At 51.5% G+C, this 17,736-nt stretch overlaps 1 protein-coding gene across 1 annotated transcript; it reads right to left on the bottom strand.

Annotated features, from left to right (window-relative positions):
• Positions 1-252: 252 nt before the first annotated feature.
• Positions 253-17,600, bottom strand: ATPAF2 (ATP synthase mitochondrial F1 complex assembly factor 2). Its single transcript, XM_039227378.1, has 8 exons — positions 17,302-17,600; positions 7,878-7,922; positions 7,475-7,620; positions 6,325-6,422; positions 4,911-4,991; positions 2,953-3,065; positions 2,336-2,451; positions 253-627 (listed from the first exon to the last, which is right to left on the bottom strand). The coding sequence occupies exons 1-8, from the start codon at positions 17,432-17,434 to the stop codon at positions 490-492; spliced, it is 870 nt and encodes a 289-aa protein (XP_039083309.1). The 5' UTR covers positions 17,435-17,600; the 3' UTR covers positions 253-489.
• Between the last annotated feature and the right edge of the window lie 136 nt (positions 17,601-17,736).

The raw sequence follows: 17,736 nt of genomic DNA on the forward strand, positions 1-17,736 counted from the left end.
CAGCTTAGAACAAAAAGGACTCACTTTCAAAAGATGGTTTGATTAAACACCAAGAGGGGGAAGAAGTCTTCAGGCTGAGGGCTGCACAGAGCTGTGTGGTGATGTGATTCCCCAACTGTGTGAGGCTCCCGGCCACGGGCAGCAGCTATCAGAACGTGCTGTGGGAGGCAAGCTGTCTGACCCTGGTGAAACCCAGACGTGACAAGATGGGACAGGAAGAAGTAGAGGCGCAAATGAAAGCAGGGCTCCACGTTTCCAGGGCAGAGAAATATTTAATACAATCAGGTGGAGAGAAAGTCACTGGTTTGCTTGTGCGGCTCGCTCAACGCTGGCTGGGGCAGGGGCACCCCGCTTGGACTCGAGCTGACCGCAACAGCCGCTCCGGGTCCTGGGGGCATCTCAGGGCGACGCCAAGCCCGGGAGCCCCGCGGGCCAGGGGTCTGTGGCCGTGCGCGCAGCCTCTGTCCCGCTGGGTCTGCTCGCCCCGCCTCACTGCTGCAGGAGCTTGTGTTTCACCGTGGCGCTCTCGGAACAGAGGTGGACGAAGAGGGTGCCGGCAGCCGTGCGCGCCCGCAGCTCCTGCAGCTCGTAGTCGTGGGCCCACTCGATGTTGCCCCACTTCTGGATCTGAGGGGAGGACGTGACATGCCGCTGGGTGGCTGGCCAAGCATCCGCCTGCCAACTGGCCAGAGCCACGTTCCACCCCAACAGCTGAGGTGGGGGTGTGGACTGGGCCCCAATCTTGCCAAAACACGAGACCCACACGGGGGAAGCGGCAGGTGAGAACACGCAGGCAGGCAGGGCAGGCAGCCACACTGCCGGGACGCAGACAGCTTGCAGGGGTGCCATCCAGGCCCAGGGCCCGCAGGTACCCGTGCCACAAACCACACGGTTTGTGTCTCCCCCAAGGGGGCCCAGCCCGAATGCCAGGTGACTGGTGGGAGGCAACCTGTAAAATGTCATCCTCCGCAAGCTGCCTCTCCAGGCTGGGCCTCAGGTGCCCCCCGCGTGGGTGGCATACATAAATCAACCGAGGCCACGTGGTCACTTCAGTGCCGCCTCCCCGGCGGTGCTGCAGAAACCCGGGTTCCGCCCGCTAGAGCAGACTTGCGGACTCTCTCCAGGGCTCTACCTACCAACCACAGGGGAGAACCCCAGACACACGGTGTGGCCGTCCAGGTGTCAGCGGGCCTCCAGCCAGGCCCTGCTGGCTCCTCCGTGGCCAGAGGCCCGGCTGCCCCAGCCCATCCAGGAACTCAGGAACTGCCATGCCGCACAAGCTACCGGCTCTCTGGGCAGCCACTGTACACCTTCGGAGAGCCCCCACATGTGACCCAGGTAACCCCCCGTTTTGTGGCGGATCGAATTTAGTTCACGGAAAGATGGCCCAGCTCGGGTGCCACCGTCAAACGCAGAGCCCAGACCGGAGGGCGGACTTCCTGGGCCCCACTTCCCACAGCCCTCACACCCCCACACAGCACCCCCTGCCTGTTTAATTGTTTCTAGCTAGCCTCTTTTGCGACAGAGAAACAGTTTTTTCCCCTGGCATTTTTCTGAGCAGATGACTAGACGGACTTGGGAAATAATGTCATTACAAAAGGGTTTTCATCATGCTAGGAGCCGATTTGTAATAGCAATTAACCTTCTGAGGTTGGAAAAAAGGCAGTGAAAAGACTGCAGAGAACGCCATAATTCTCAGAGTTAAAAAATGCAAATGACAGTGTAGCAAAACCATATTAATTTCAAACCCACTAAATGAAAACTTCTGCACAAACAGCAGCCACCCACGTTTGCCAGCCAGCCAGATGACCCGCCGTGTGAGTCGGTGCCAAGGCCAGCCCAGGCTCGGCTCGAGTGCGAACATGGCTGCTAGTCCTGTGAGTGGGCCCGTTCTGCAGGGCCCTGGCAGATGAACTTGATCTGCAGATAGTGCTGAAGGCCTGGAGTCACCCAGTCCTGGCTCCAAACCCCAGCTCCAGCATTTTCTGGGGTTGGGACCCATGCCTCGATTTCCTTCTGTGTGAAACAGGGAGAATAGGAGCCCCCACCTGGCCAGGCTGTTCAGAAGAGGTGAGGCCACGAGGGGAGAGCTGAGCATTGTGTTGGAACACAGCAGGAGCCCTCCCTGCCCTTATTTTGTCATTATTATTTCTTGACAATACTTTTATCGGCCCTTGGTTTTGGCTTCCGGGGGTACATGAAAGTAACAGAAGGCCAAATCTACCTAAAAACATTTTAGGTGGGCTAGCCCCCACACCCAGTCCAGCTGGGCCAGGGAGGGAAGGGTGAGGACCCGAGGCGCCGGCCCCCCCTGCCCCGTCCCCGGCCCCAGCACCTGGTACTCCTCCTCCAGGCGTGACAGCAGCACGGCCTGCTCCACTGTCAGGTGCCGGTCCGTCAGGCCCAAGGTCAACACCATGGACTTGAGCTGGGTCACCACAAACTCAATCCCTGCGAAGATACGAGCCATGTCAGGATCCAGGGCACCCCCGCTCCCAAACAGGGCAGTCGCTGGACTGACACTCTCCGAGTCCCTGCAGCCCTAGAGAGGTACAAAAGCGCCGGGGGGGGGGAAGGGCACGGGAATCACAGGGGACATGCGCTTTGCAGCCAGCTCGTGTCTTTCCCGGGTTTCCCTCGGGGGTGTGATCCCTCTTCTGTATCTGCCCTGGGTGGGCACCTGACCCAAACCTCGGCCGTCAGAGCCCTCCACCCCGTCCAGTGACGGGTCTGCGGATGGCCACGTGACCAGAGCCAGGCCAATGAGATCTGAAGCTGAGATGTGTGAAGAAGACAAAGCAGACTTTCTCCCAGAAGGGTGGGGAGCCTGCCATCCCCCTTGGACTGAGGATGTCAGGGTCACCCCCTAGAGCACCGCTGTGACACTCCGGGCTTTGGATGCCCGTGCCCGTGAGGCCGCCCTCCCAGCCCTGCGGGAAGCGCTGCGTGTACCTTGCAGGGCCCACATGTTGTACGAAGCCAGGTGGCTGGCGAGCACATCCCGAGTCCTGGCTGGGATGCTGGGCCCCATTATGCTGGTGGAGGAGCTGATCTCCACGTCGTATCTGAAAGGGAAAGGCTTCGGCATGTCCCTGTCCTGCTGTGTGGCCCAGCTTTTGCCTAAAGCAAAGTCCTGAAGTGCACACATGTGCCCCTTGAGAGATTCTGGGAGAAACTGCCACTGTGGTCAGTGGTCCCCTGACCTCGTAATTTCCTGTCACCCCACAGCAGAGCCAGAGTCCATGTAGTTGCCTGAAATTCTAATTTGCTGGCCTAGAATCTCCATCAGAAGCATGGGGGGCTTGCTTTTTAAACCCTTTCAGAAAGTTATTCACATTTGAGACCACAAAAGATTTCTTAAAAAATTATTTTCCTGGGGTGCCTGAGTGGCTTAGTCAGTTCAGTGTCTGACTTCTACTCAGCTCATGATCTCATGGTTCATGAGTTCAAGCCACATTGGGCTCTGTGCTGACAGTGTGGAGCCTTCTTGGGATTCTCTCTCTGCCATCTCTCTACCCCTCCCCTATTTGTGGGCGCATGCTCTCTGTCCCATAATAAATAAATAAACTTAAAAAAAAAAAGAGAGAGAGTGTCACGTGCTCCACTGACTGGGCCAGCCTGGTGCTCCATATTTTCCTTACAATAATCTTTGTACGTGTCCTCTATCATCCGACCATCAATAAATCAAATATTTATTAAGTCTCTACTGCATACAAGCCATTGCTTTCTGCCTGGGACATGAGCTGGCTTCAAGAATGACACATTTTCAAAAACAGTAATAACTATATAAGGCACAGGAAAAATATAATGGAGTAAAGGCAATTTTTGTAATTTTCTTTCATATGTAACTCATTTTTCCGTTGGTTTAGAACGTTCTTGCTGAAATTTCTAATGGTAACACAGCAAGTGGCCAGGTTGTTTTGTAAACTATTAAGGATGAGAATCTCAAGTACCATAAAAAGTGGTCAATTTTGTGCCACAGCAAAGATCTCCAGGCACCTACACTATTGTCATATTTCATTACACTCCTCAATGACACCCTGCCTCCGGAGCTCTTACACAATGCTGTAGTTATCACATTTTATGGGATCCTTCAGAGCACTGGCCATGCCTTTTACTGTAAAACCCAAGGATCCCTGGCACACTGTGGGCACTGAGGAAATTCCCACAAACGAGACTGACCGATACCACTCTGATGAAAATGTTATGCCAAAAACGACTCTGTGGGTGCTTACAAAATACTACGGTCAGAGCAGTACCAGGGTAGTAGCCCTTCCATACTCCCCTGGAATGAAATGAAATTCAATCTATTTTGCTACCACATCAACAGTTTGTTCAATTTTGCACAAAAGAATATTTTTGCTAAGGAAACATGCTGGATATCGTCAATTCCTAGAGGCCTTATGTCCTTATGTTACCAGACTCATCTTCACATGTGTATGTATCTCACACGCCGTCTTGGGATTTAGTTTAATGGTCCAGCACTTGTGACGATGATGAAGATGGGGACGGCCCAGATCTGAGTATTTACCGTGCACCAAGCAGGATCATAGGCACCGCTTGGTTTACTCCTCACAATACACTAAGAGGTGGGGATTATGAGGACCACTCACAGAAAGGAAGCTCAGAGAGCTCAAGGCACTAGCCGCAGGTCACACAGCCAACTGTGGCTGAGCTGGGCTCTGTCCCTACGTTCAGCACAGCGCGCACAGAGAGCAGGTGCTTGGTGCCCGGTGGCCGACACTAATCTGAGGAGCATTTTTTCCCAAGGTGGCCGGTTCTGTCCCTAAACATGCAATAGATGCTGAATTCCATGGGTGCTCTGAACCCAGAAAGTCATTTAGCTAAGGGCTTTAGTGTGCCCCCTGACCGCACCAGCCTGCCCAACGCCGGGGGGCTGTGCCTCTTACCTTTTTTCGGCCCATTCTATGATCGGGTCCCACTCGTTCCTCTGAAGTTCCACTAATGTCGCTGGCTCTTCCACCCTGTAGCTAATTCATTGCAAAAATCACCTTCATTAATAAAAAAGTACAATTCCTTTACTCAGTGACAGACGGTAGAAAAACCTAAAAGGCAATAGCAAAAAACCTCTCTGCTCAGTTCCTCCCACCCAGCCCTACAAGTCCTTCTGGAAAGGAGTAGTTCTCAAAGTGTAGCTTTGGGGCCGGTGGCGGAGCCTCGCTTCGGATCCTGATAGAAATGCCAGTTCTCCAGCCCACCCCACACCTATGGAAAGCAGAAACTCAGGGGATGGAGGCCAGCAATGTGTGTTTTAACAAGCCCTCTAGGGAATGCTAATGTAACCTTGAGTTTGAGAACCACTGTCCTAAATGTCCCCAGTTATCGGGCAGGCCAAGGCTGGCGACGCTGGCAACGCCATTGTAAACACAAATACTACACCCCCAGATCCACGGGACACTGATCCTAGGGTGACCGGGACCCTAGGAGGCCGTGCCAGAGGCTAAGTCACTGCATCCCCACCTAGCCCAACCCTTCCAAGAGACCGTGCTCCTGGCCGTGAACTGCCCGCCTGCACCTCATGAGCCCACACGCCTCCTGGCTACAGGTGCAGCTGCTGGCTCGGCCGCCTGACTCTACCCGGTGCCACTTATTTTGACAAAGAAATGGGAGTCAGCCGAGGGGAGGCACGCGGCAAGGCCTCATGGGACGGGAAGATGACGGGGGCCCCTGGAAGGCCACCGTGAGGTGTGAGCAGAAGGGAGAAGAGACCGTGAGTGTGCAGGACAGTGGGCCGCTGCGGTGACAATGGGACAGCTCAGGATTCTAGAGCATTTGGGCCTGCAGACACGTGCCGCTCAAGCACACCTGTACTTGCCTTCAAAACCACCGACCAGTTAGCTAAAGGCCACGGGCAGGGCAGGGGGAGGATTCAGAAGCGGAAGGAGCCAGCTCCTGAGAAAAATGACTGTCTCCGTGTCCAAGCCGGCGAGTGAGAACGACAGTGCCTCCGTGGGCACGTGCCAGTGGCCACAAGTCCAGGACCGGGCGCCCACCGGGAGTTGGCAAGTGACCCCCTCGGCCCTGGAGCCTGTGACAGCTACCCCGGCCGGGACAGAAGGACAGCTGTCGGGCTGCAGAAGAGGAGCGCCCAGGGCTCTGACACTGGTGCGCCCTGAGGGGTCCTCCCTCCCGGGGACATGCAGGGTGGCTAAATGGTGGTGTCAGGCAGACTGCCTCACTGCCCTGTGGGATAAAGGAAAAGGGTCTACATCTTCTTCCGCTGATAACTGTCTGGGCAAAGGAGTCAAATAGCCCAAGGGAGCCACTCAGTCCAAGGGGAAGGCCCATCTAAATGTCGATTACCAGATGGTGTCGGTGTCCAGAAACTTCACAGCCGCCTGGATCAGCTGGTCCTTGGTTCGCTGGGTAGGGTTGTCTAAAGACGTGTTGCACAATGTGGTCTGGATCAGGAGGCAAAAAGCCCCGTCACCACCGCCGGGCCCAGGCAACAGCACTGCGTTCCCGGGGACACCGCCTCCAACACACGGCACGACGGAGAACCAGACAGCACCGCCAGAAAGTGCTGGAGCCAAAGCGGAGCCCTCGACCCCAGGTGTCTCCACACCTTCAGCCGTAGCTCATCGACTGAGAGCTCCGTGCCAAACGCTGCGTGTGACAGCCCGTGGGACGCTCACAACACCCTCGTGGTGACGTGCTCAGGTCTTGTGCTCTCCACTACCAGCTCTGCTCTATTTCATGTAATCCTTGTACCATCCTTTGGAGTAGGTACTATTATTACAACCATTTCAGAGATGTGACAATTGAGGCCCAGAGAGGTCAGATCAGCAAATAAGTCACGTAAGCATTACCGGAACTCAAAGTTGACTACCAGCTGGCTCCCTCACCACCTTAGGAAGCAGGGGAACAAATGAGCCAAGCCAGAAGGAGGATTACTCTTCCCGATAGGTTGCTTAGGTATGACAACAATTAGTTTGCGGCCTTGTCACCCTAATTTCATCAGACAGCCAAAGGAGCAAGCCAGCCCCACTAACTCCAGCGCTGACTGAGTGCTTGCTCTGTGCCAGGGACCTCGCCAAGGACTTTCCAGGCATCACCTCGTTCCGTCCTGACCACCTTGCTCGCCTTTCACTAGACGAGGAACCCAGGGCAGATAAGGGGCAGTAGCTTGCCCAAGGTTACAGTTTGGAAGCTGCAGAGCCTGGGCCTGCAGAACTCAGCCAGCCCCTTCCCCAGCCTGCTTGCTCTAGCACCTCCTGCGTGGCTGGGGGCCAGCCCCACCTGCCCTGAGGCCAGAGGAGGAACTGGCCATCCAGCACAGTGTTCTGAGCAGGGGACCGCAGAAGGCGGGGCCAGGAGGGGAACGGTCAGCATGCTTAAGGGGGCAAGTGTGGCTTGCCCTAAGGGCCTTATCCGAATCTGGAAAAGCATGTCCATTTTTGCCAGGTACCCTAGGAAGCCAGCAGTGGGGGGTATATGTGCATGAACTTGTTACCAGGTGCATGGTGTAGAACTTGATGGTGTCCTGCTGGGAGTCCCATTCAGTGGCCACTGCGATGGCCAGGGCCTCGCTGGGGACGGTAAAGAGCTTGGCTTGGGGAGTTCTCAGCTTCCTGTGGTCCAGGTTTATCTCAAAGCCACCTTGAAAGATCAAATGAAAACCTCTCAGGGATTGTTAAGTGAGATCGAGTGACCATTCCTATATTTAGCTACTTGAATTGGTGCAGACAAAGACAGCTCTGAGTCCCTTCACATAGGGCTCATAGAAACCTATCTGACAAAAGCGCGAAGGGTAATCTAACTGCTGCAACCAGCTAGAGATGAAAAATGTTTCTACCCATTCATAGGGGAAAAAAAAAGAGAGAGAGAGAGAGGCAGTCAAAACTTCAGACACTCACCTTCACCCTGTGTGATGCTGACATTCTGATAAAACCTCTTCCTTTCTGTAAAAAAAGATTTTTCAAAAAGGCAGTTTAAAATAACGTCGAGACAGCTCGGGAAGTGACAAGACCAGCTTGTGTCATTACTGCTAATGCCGATTGATTGGCTTGATTTTCATATCACTATTCAAGGCCTGCCCTACTCTACACGGCATAATCAACGGCTTCTGATTAAAGTTGGAGGGAGGAGGGCACTCACTCTCCAGGGATGAGGGAGGCACGAGACACTGGTCGTGTCCCCGCCAGCCCCCGAGCCTGGGAACAGTCTGATCACAAAGCATTGCGAAGCTGCAGCTGTCTGACGTGACAGATTCTTCCAGCACCTTATGCTTCAACTTCTAAGCATGCTCCCCACCACATCGCCCTCGCCGGCACTGCCCCCACTCCAGCACTGGTGCTTCCGTCCAAAGATCGGATCTGAGTGCGATAAAGCCAGAGATCCATTCTGGGCAAGAGTCTGATGCCTCTAAGTAGGCAAGAGAGGAAAGCCAGTGTGGACGTGCAGGTGCACATGTGCGGTGCACACGCAGTAAGGGGAGATCCCAGGAGCATTTCTCATCCTCTCCATCCAATTAATTAACCTAATTAACCAGCTTGCCTGCGTATTCAACAGGAACTCCAAGCATTTCCTTTTTTTCAAAAAAAATTTTTAATGTTTATTCATTTTTGAGAGAGAGAGACAAGACTGTGAGTGGGGGCGGGGGGGGAGAGGGAGAGGGAGGGAGAGAGAGAGAGATAGAGAGACACAAAATCTGAAGCAGGCTCCAGGCTCTGAGCTGTCAGCACAGAGCCTGACGTGGAGCTTGAACCCATGAACCGCGAGATCATGTCCTGAGCCGAAGTTGGATGCTTAACCGACTGAGCCACCCAGGCGTTCCTCCAAGCATTTCCTCGAAGAAAAGGGAAACAGGAGCCCCTGGGTAGCTCAGTCAGTTAAGCATCTGACTCTCGATTTTGGCTCAGGTCATGATATGTTTCGGGAGTTCGAGCCCCACACTGGGTTCTGCACCGACAGCACAGAGCCTGCTCTGGATTCTCTGCCCCTCCCTTGCTCATGCTCTCTCTGTCTCTCAGAATAAAGTTAAAAAGGGGGCGGGGAGAGGAAACCGTGTCCTGGGACATGTGAAAATAACTTGAATAAAATCTGGTACGAAAACGTAAACAAATTCCCCCTCTTCTACTTGGAGGGCTTAAAAACCAAGAGGGCCTCATAGGGAATTATACAGATTCCTTCGACTGGTAAAGAACAAGTAGGTCACATTTTGGGAGCTAGAAGCCATAATGCAGTCTTAACCTTTGTTAGCACAAAACCCTGATTCATTCATTCGTTCCTGCTGTCACGTATTCACTGGGTGCTAAACGCCTTCAGAGTCCACTAGTGAAGTTACTTGTTGGAAACAACCGATGCAGCATGAGGAGGAGGGAACTCATTAGTTTTTAATGCTTTTTAACTTCTTTTAGTGCTTTAAGAAAAAAAAAAGCAAACCAAACTGAAGTTAAAATTAATTCAAATAGACTGAAAATCAGGAGGGCTTCGTTTGTGCATGGGGGGGGGAGGGGTAATGGCAGGAGGGTATCTGGTCTTCCTCCAAACGTGGTATTTTCAGGTTTTCCACGACCCGTCAGGTTTCCCCCAATTTCGTGTTCTATCATTGGTGCTTCCACAAACAGGGCCCTGAATTGCATGCCCACAGTCACGCCTTGACTAAGCTAAGGTCCAAACAGGTTTCCCACTCCCAAAATGTGTATGCCTACCATGTGCCAGATACTGTTCTAGGTACGTGGGATAAAACCATGAATAAAAATGACAAAAACCCGTCTTCATGGAGTCTGAATGCTTGAAAAATAAATAAAGTGGCAGGATCTGGCCACCTAGATGCTCCTGCATTATTACGGCACGAGATGCCACTTTTACCTGCACTGATAACAGTGATTCTCTCATACATTTAACTCCACGACACAAAGCTTGCACCATCCTGGTGCTTTCAAATGCCCCTACATGACATGCCATCTGGTCACGTTCGGGTAGCAGATGACACGAATCTGGAGGCACCCGGACCACATCCAGTATGTTCTCCAATGCCTGAGCTGGGCAACGTGTCTCATGCCAGGCCAGGCAGGGAGTGGGAAGAGATCTGAAGGCTGACTCATCATCAGTGGGGGAAGATCTGTCCCCATCAGCAGGAAGCGCCAGCGGAGAGGATTCTAGCACACAGCGCGACACAGCTCGACACAGCCCCGGGAAGTGGGCCCAAGAGACGTGGACTGGGGGCCGAAACTGACAGCACAAGCGGAACCTTCCAAAGCGGGCGCGACAGTGAGGTTTCCCACGAGGGAAGTTTTTTTTAATCTGCTTTGCTGGTCAGGCTTTGGTTCCTCTGTCCTGGCCAGTCCCCCTCTGTACCTGATTCAGAGAACTGGAAGAGAATGGGAAGGATAGATGGGCAAGGAAGGGTCAACCCAAATTGCTCAAAACAGCAATAAGCCCTCAGAAAGAGACGACAGCCCTGGGCGAAAGGGACACAGAGGCTGCCAGGCCTCAGGCCAGAGCAGGCCCACGTGCAGCCAGTTTTGATCACGTGCTCTCCTGAACGCAGCAGACACACAAAGGGGCACACTTCAGGCTTAGAACAAACTTCCAGTGAGTAGCAATCCTGTTCCAAGAAGGGGAATAAGTCCTGGGGATCAGAATGAAAGCTCACTCCTGCCCTCAAGGCACTTCCTGTCTACTGGGAAGCCGAACCTGAAACCAGCCACGCAGTAAAGTGATTTTGAAGGCCAAAGTACAAGGGACACTGGAAATACACACACACACACACACACACACACACACACACACACACCAGGAGAGCCTAATCTCATCTCATCGTGGGCTAAAGGAAGACCTCCAGGCAGTCAGATTACATCTGAGACCTGAGAGAGAGGCAGAAGTCAGCCAACTTGCACTTGTGGATTCTTCTTCTGGAGCGGGCGGGTGTGGAAGGAGTATCCTGCAGAAGAAACTGCTTTCAGGAAGGTCTTCAGCCTCATGAGAGCAAGAGACTTTGGAGAACTAAAAAAGTGGCGGGAAGGACAAGAACATAGCCATCCTGCAGAGGGTGGTTTGAGATGCCCAGAGAGGGTGGTGAGGGCCAGAATGGGGGGTGGGGGTGGGGGTGGGCAGGTCACGATACAGAGGCAGAGGGAGCCAAGTTAGAGGTTCACACAGGCAAACAGGCCAGGATCTGGAAAACTCATTTGGTGGAAACCATGCCCCCAACAATGTCAAAAGACGGAGGCTCTTCACCTGGACCCTCAAAGGTCTTGGGTCACATGAAATAAATCGTGAGACCGGGAACCTCTGAAGCATGCATATTCTCAGTGAACACAGGACTAGCCGTCAGCAACAGGGACGTCATCTTTAAAGATGAAATCAACACCTAAGCCTTGTAGGATCACACAGTACTTGGGTCCATTCTAAGCATGAATCACTCTCTTTACAGAACATCTGTTTTGGCGGCAAAACACAGTCGGTGCCTTTTACATGTGGACTATGTAGATACAAAGATACAGGTATGTGGAAAAGTACTAAATTTTAAAAGCTAGCCACAAGAAAATAGGCTACATAAGCAGAGAAGCACAGAACTTTAAAAACCTGCTCATGTGATGAGTGAATTGGAAATTCATGACCATCAGGTCCTGTTCCTATGAGGTCTTTTCAATCCATACAAAGAAACACGCTGTAGGGGCTCAGTTGGTTAAGTGCCCAGTTCTTGATTTCAGCTCAGGTCATGATGGGTTTGAACTCCGTGTCGGGCTATGCGCTGACGGTACTGAGCTTGCTTGGGATTTTCCCTCTCTGCTCCTCCCCAACATGCATGTGCTCTCTCTCTCAAAATAAACTTAAAACAAAAAAGAAACAGGCTGTTTTCTGTGTCACTTCCCCTACACTCTTCTTCCTGTCCCAGGCTTCACAGACCAGTGAGCAATCTTTCTACCAGCCTCAATTTTTGCCAGGCCTTTCCTTAGGAAAGACTCAAAGCTTCAGAACTACAACTCCCACAGTGCACCCAGAACAGAGGAGGTGCCCTCGCAGGGCCGGCTCAACACCCTTTATCTTTTTAAACAGTGCCATCTGGTGGGCCTTACGCCTTAAAGCTAGATTCTGACTTCACGCATGACTCCATCCATAATCTTAGGGCGCTCCAACCATTTTCGAGTATCAAAATTCTTCAGACCAGGTATTTAAGAACTCTTACAGCTGAAAAATAAAAAGACAACCCAACTACAAAATGGTCAGAAGAACTGAATAGACATCTCTCCACCAAAGAAAATGTACATGATTAGCACATGAAAAGATGCTGGACTTCATCACCATCAGGAAAATGCAAAACAAAACGAGAAGAAACAGCTTTGCACCCAGTAGGATGGCTACAATTAAAAACCGGTAATAACTAGTGTTGACAAGGATGTGGACAAATTGGGACCTTCATGCAGCAGAGCTGGTGGAAATGTAAGCTGGTGTAGACACCTTGGAAAAGTGTGGTAGTTCCTCAAAGTCAAGTTACCAGTTGACCAGCAATTCTACTCTCAGATATGTGTCTGTGAGAAATGGAAACATATGCCCACATAAAAACTCATGTACATGGGGCGCCTGGGTGGCTCAGTCGGTTGAGCGTCCGACTTCAGCTCAGGTCATGATCTCCTGGTTTGTGAGTTCAAGCCCCGCGTCAGGCTCTGTGCTGACAGCTCAGAGCCTGGAGCCTGCTTCAGATTCCATGTCTCCCTCTCTCTCTACCCCTTCCCTGCTCATGACCTGTCTCTCAAAGAAAGATAAACATTAAAAAAGTTTAAAACAAACAAAACTCATGTACACACACACACACACACACACACAAACTTGTACACAAATGTTTATAGCAGCATTCAGAATAGCCAAACGATGTTAACAACCCAAATGTTCATCAGTAGATGGATGGATAAATGTGATATGGCCATAAATAAGATGTGATACAGCCATACAAGTGGATATTATTCAGCTATGAAAAACAATGGGGTACTGATCCATGTTACAACTTGGATAAACCTTGAAAGCAGTCTAAATAAGGGGCGCCTGGGTGGCTTAGTCGGTTGAGCGTCCGACTTTCGCTTGGGTCATGATCTCGCGGTTTGTGGGTTCGAGCCCCGCGTCGGGCTCTGTGCTGACTGCCAGCTCGGAGCCTGGAGCCTGTTTCAGTCTGTGACTCCCTCTCTCTCTGACCCTCCCCTGCTCACGCTGTCTCTCTCTCTCCTGGAAAAAAATAAAACATTAAAAAAATTAAAAAAAAAAAAAAAAAGAAGAAGAAAGCAGTCTAAATAAGAGCCTGCCCAAAAAGACTACATTCCATTTACGAAATGTCCAAACTAGGGAAATCTACAGAGACAGGAAGTAGGATGGTAGTTATGTCTTGTGGGGGTGATAAAAATGTTCTAGAAAAGGGTGATGGTTGTACAGTTCTGAGAATACTAGAAATCACTGCATTCTACATTCTAAATGAGTGAATTATAAGTGAATTGTGTCTCAATAAGGCTGTTAAAAAATTTCTTCAGGGTGGGGGCGCCTGGGCTTAGTCGGGTGGACATCTGGCTCTTGATTTCGACTCAGGTCATGATCTCACAGTTCGTAGGATTGAGCCCCACATTGGGCTCTGCACTGGCAGCACGGAGCCTGCTTGGGTTCTCTCTCTCTCTCCTTCTCTGCACGCCCCTCTCCCCAAATAAACAGATAAACTTTAGAAAAAGTTAAATAAAAATTCTTTGGGGGCAAATACATCTGCCATAGTCATTAATGTAAATGAGCTAAATCACTAAACATGTGGTTTTTTTCCCAATTGCTCTAGCATCCTGAGGAGGAGCGTTGGCCAACTTTTCCCATAAAGGGCCAGAGTAAATATTTTAGGCTTGGCGGGCCATATGATCTCTGTCGCCAGTAGTCAGCTCTGCAGTGAAAGTGGCTGTCGATTATATGAAAATGAATGAGCATGGCTGTGCTCCAATAAAACTTTATTTACAAAAACAGGTGCCAGGCTGGGCTCTGTCTACAGAATCTCCCTCAACCCAACAAAGCCACTCTATGAAAACAGGGCAAGTAATGCCTCGAGGGGGTAGAGGTTCTGAGAAGCTAAATGACTTGTCCAGGTGACAATTTGTAAACAGAGGAGAGCCTCGACTTCGCTGGGCACGGCACTCAGCCAGACAAGCAGCCTCTCCAGAACACCTTCCCTGTCCGGTACAGAGCTGGACCACCCCCTAACCCTCACACAGGTCTCCTTGCTGCAAAATCTCCGCCAACACCTCAGGGAGCCTTTCCAAACCCCTCCTCTCCTGTAACCCTTCAGTGGCACTGCGATTCTGAAGGAGCCACGTTCAATCGGCTTGCCAGCCAAGTCTTCATGGAGAAGGCTTCCGCTTGGGTTTAGCATTCCACCATCCCAGAGACTCATAGAATCTCAAATTGGTGATGTCTCATTGGCCTGGTTTCAGGTACCGCCCTCCCACTGGGTTTATTCTTTCATTCCTATTCTCTTTCATGTTTGACTACCTACCACGAGCCAGATACTTCCAAGAGCCTAAACTAGTAAAGTGTGCAGAAGAAAGGAAACAGGGATGGGAGATCGTGTGCCACCATGGTGGGAAGTGGCATCCACTAATCTAAATTAACCCTCTGCCGGTGCAAGTTTAAGTGAACTCCTGAATGTGTCCCCTTTGCTTGTGTCGTTATCTTCCTGGGATATTGCAAAGGAAACTCTCGTTTTCCTTTACACGTTCACACAGACACTCTGTACTCCAAATGTGCCACCCGTCTACTCTGTGACACCAGTGGGTATCCTACAATTCAGCTAAATTCTGACACCATCTGCCTGGAGACTGCATCGGATCCCACAAGGTGAGGGCTCGGTCCTACAAGACTGCATCCTCCCCCCCCCCCCCCCCCGCCTTCAGATGCCAAATGCAAGCCCAGATTGTCTCCTATGCTTCTGACTGACTGGCTATATACATCAGAGGTTCCCAGGACCCCTCCTCAGATTTGATGGATTTGCCAGAGTAGCTCACAGCGCTCAGAAAAAAGATTTTACTTACTAGATTACTAGTTTATTATAAAAGGATACAACTCAGGAACAGCCACAGGAAGAGATACACAGGGCAAGGTGGGGGTGGGGGGGAGGAAGGGGATAGGCTTCCATGCCTCCTCTGGGCATGCTACTCTTCCAGCAACCAAACCTGAAGCTCCCTGAATCCCTCACTTCAGGGATTTTATGGAGGCTTCATTACATAGGCACGATTGATTAAATCACAGGCCATTAGTGATCAAATCAGTCTCCCGCCCTTCTCCCCTCCCTGGAGGTCAGGGGGTGGAACTGAAAGTACGAGAAACTATTCTTGTGGTCGGTTCCCCAGGCAACCAGCCCCCATCCTCAGGTGCTTTCCAAAAGCCACCTCATTAACATAACCTCAGGTGTGGTTGAAAGGGGCTTATGAATAAGACACTCCTTTCGACTTGTATCTCTGAGGCTATTTTAGGACCAGAGACCAAATGTTATAACAAGAGCTTCTTCCGTAGCTCTTACTACTTAGTAGTTACAAGGTTTTTAAGAGATGCGTGCCAGGAACTTGAGGAAGACCAAATATATAGTCGATCCTTGAACAACATGGGTTTGGACTGCGCAAATCCACTTATACCTAGATTTTTTTTTTAACAGTACAGTACTGTACAGGTTATTTTTTCTTCCTTGTGATTCTATTATAATTTTCCTAATAACATTTTTCTATCTAGCTTACTTTATTTTAAGAATACCGAATATTATGCATACAACACACAAAATGGGTGCTAATCTACTGTTTATGTTCTAGCTTAAGGCTTCTGGTCAACAGTAGGTTATTAGTCATTCACTTTTGGGGGAGTCAAGAATTATATATGAATTTTTGATGGTGGGGTTGTGCTGCTGCCCCTAACCCGTGTGTTGTTCAAGGGTCAACTGAATATTTCTCCTTATAACTCACAGTATCACAGATGCCCTTCCCTCTTTACTGGCTCTTCATGGCCCACGTCCAGGCCCTTCAACTTGGACCCTGACAGGTGAAGGCCCAGCTCTTTGCTGCATCCAACTCTCTCCCCCATTTGTATAAAATTACGAAACTTAACATAAGGACCCTCAGAGCCAACCTAGTCCTTCAACTCACAGAGGAAAACGAGGCCCAAAGGAAGCAGTCTCATGCCCAAGATCACACAGGACCTCAGAGGTTCGGCCAGCATTAAACCCCAGATCTGAACTTCCGCCACAATGCTAAACTGCCTTAGAGTTCCAGATTTTCTAGAGCCGGCAGCTTTACAGCAAGGTTCCTCACACTCTGCTGTCATCTCTGAACTTGTCTGGGCAACCAACGCTCTTCCTCCTCCTCTTCACTGAACTCCTACTCATCTGTCAAGACTCAGTTGAACTGTACTTTCATCCAAGACCCTTTCTAGACCCTCAAAACCCCCAAGGTGGAAGTAGGTGCTTCTTTATGTTCCCCCAGCTTCTTTGTATTTCCCTTATCAAAAGACGCTGCACACTATTGTTTAATCAGACTATTATAGACTGCACTTGACAGTGAACATCATTAGAGGGAGACCAAGTCTGCCTTGACGGCTACTGCCTCCAGCTCTCAGCACAGAAAAACTAGCTGAATGAAAAGAGTGTTACTACTTTTCACTCATTTAAAGGAGTCACTCCCACTCTTTCCCTAAAACCCGGCCCCAGAAGCAGTGAAACGAGCCACTATCTCCTTCTAGGCCTTATCAGTCAGAATTAGAAAAAGGAGGCACTAGGGTCCACTCCTTGGCAGAAATGGCAGGGATTGCAGTAGGGCAGTGGGAGGGAGGGCCAGGAAACCTGCAGAGAAACCGGCCGGGATGGAAGACTTGAATGCCGACCGAATGCCCGGTTCCAGGGTCCTTCTGTGCCTAACCATGGGGACACAGAAAACAGGCCGATCTTTGCCCTCAACAAACTTCTCATAGGGTCTGCTCTGTGACCTTGGCGTAGTCCTGATTCAGAACCCGAATTTCCCTGTCTGAAAACGAGAATGCCATCTGCTTTCCTTACTGGAAAGGAAAACCATAAGCGCTGAGAAAAGCTGCACGTGCCAAAAGGCAATTACTGTCTCCAGCAAGGACGCGCTGTGTGCCCTCGGGTGGTCTGCCCTTGCCCGGGCTTCTGTTCCCCCCGCCCCCCGCCCCGATCTGTAGCAGGACCCGATAGAACTACGTAACTTCATGAGCCTGCGCCCTGCCTCGGTTACCCCACCTGCACAGCCGAACCCCTCAGCCCACCTTAGCCCGGCTCGAGCCCCGGCCAAAAGAGTACGTTCTGGTCTCCCTCACCTGTTGGGGGGACGTAGGCCCGGGCAGGGGACAGGGGGGTTGGCACCGGCCCCACGGAAGCGGTGAGGGCACCCCGAGGCTGGTTCAGGAGGCGGCGCCCCGCGTCCCGCAGCCGGAGGCAGCTCCTCCACATCGCGCCCGAGACCCTGGGAGGACTACCCGCGCGAAACCTGAGAGCAGGAACCAGAGTGAAGGGATCCCCAAGCCGCACGCTTTGGCTGTACGGAAACCTCTCACCACTCCCCAGAGCCCTCAGCCTCCCCTGGACGCCGCCATCTTCCGCATGACACCAGCGGCGCGCCGTCGCTCCTGCGCGCCTCCTGCGCACACCCCCAGTCAATCAGCATCACAAACGCACCTCGTCCCGCCCCCTCCACGCCGCGCCTCGGAATGAAAACTACAAGTCCCAGAGGGCCGCTCGCGCACCCCGCCACG

The sequence above is a fragment of the Hyaena hyaena genome, unplaced genomic scaffold (assembly GCF_003009895.1).
Source record: "Hyaena hyaena isolate Hyena2069 unplaced genomic scaffold, ASM300989v1 scaffold_27, whole genome shotgun sequence".
NCBI lineage: Eukaryota > Metazoa > Chordata > Mammalia > Carnivora > Hyaenidae > Hyaena > Hyaena hyaena.

Excerpts from the sequence above, each read along its gene's own strand:
- ATPAF2 (XM_039227378.1), bottom strand. The coding sequence starts at position 17,434 with ATGTGGAGGAGCTGCCTCCGGCTGCGGGACGCGGGGCGCCGCCTCCTG. Across the intron at positions 4,992-6,324 it reads CTGGACACCGACACCATCTG|CTACAGGGTGGAAGAGCCAG; the intron begins GTAATCGACATT and ends GCAATGAATTAG. Across the intron at positions 3,066-4,910 it reads ATAGAATGGGCCGAAAAAAG|ATACGACGTGGAGATCAGCT; the intron begins GTAAGAGGCACA and ends TTTCCCTTTCAG.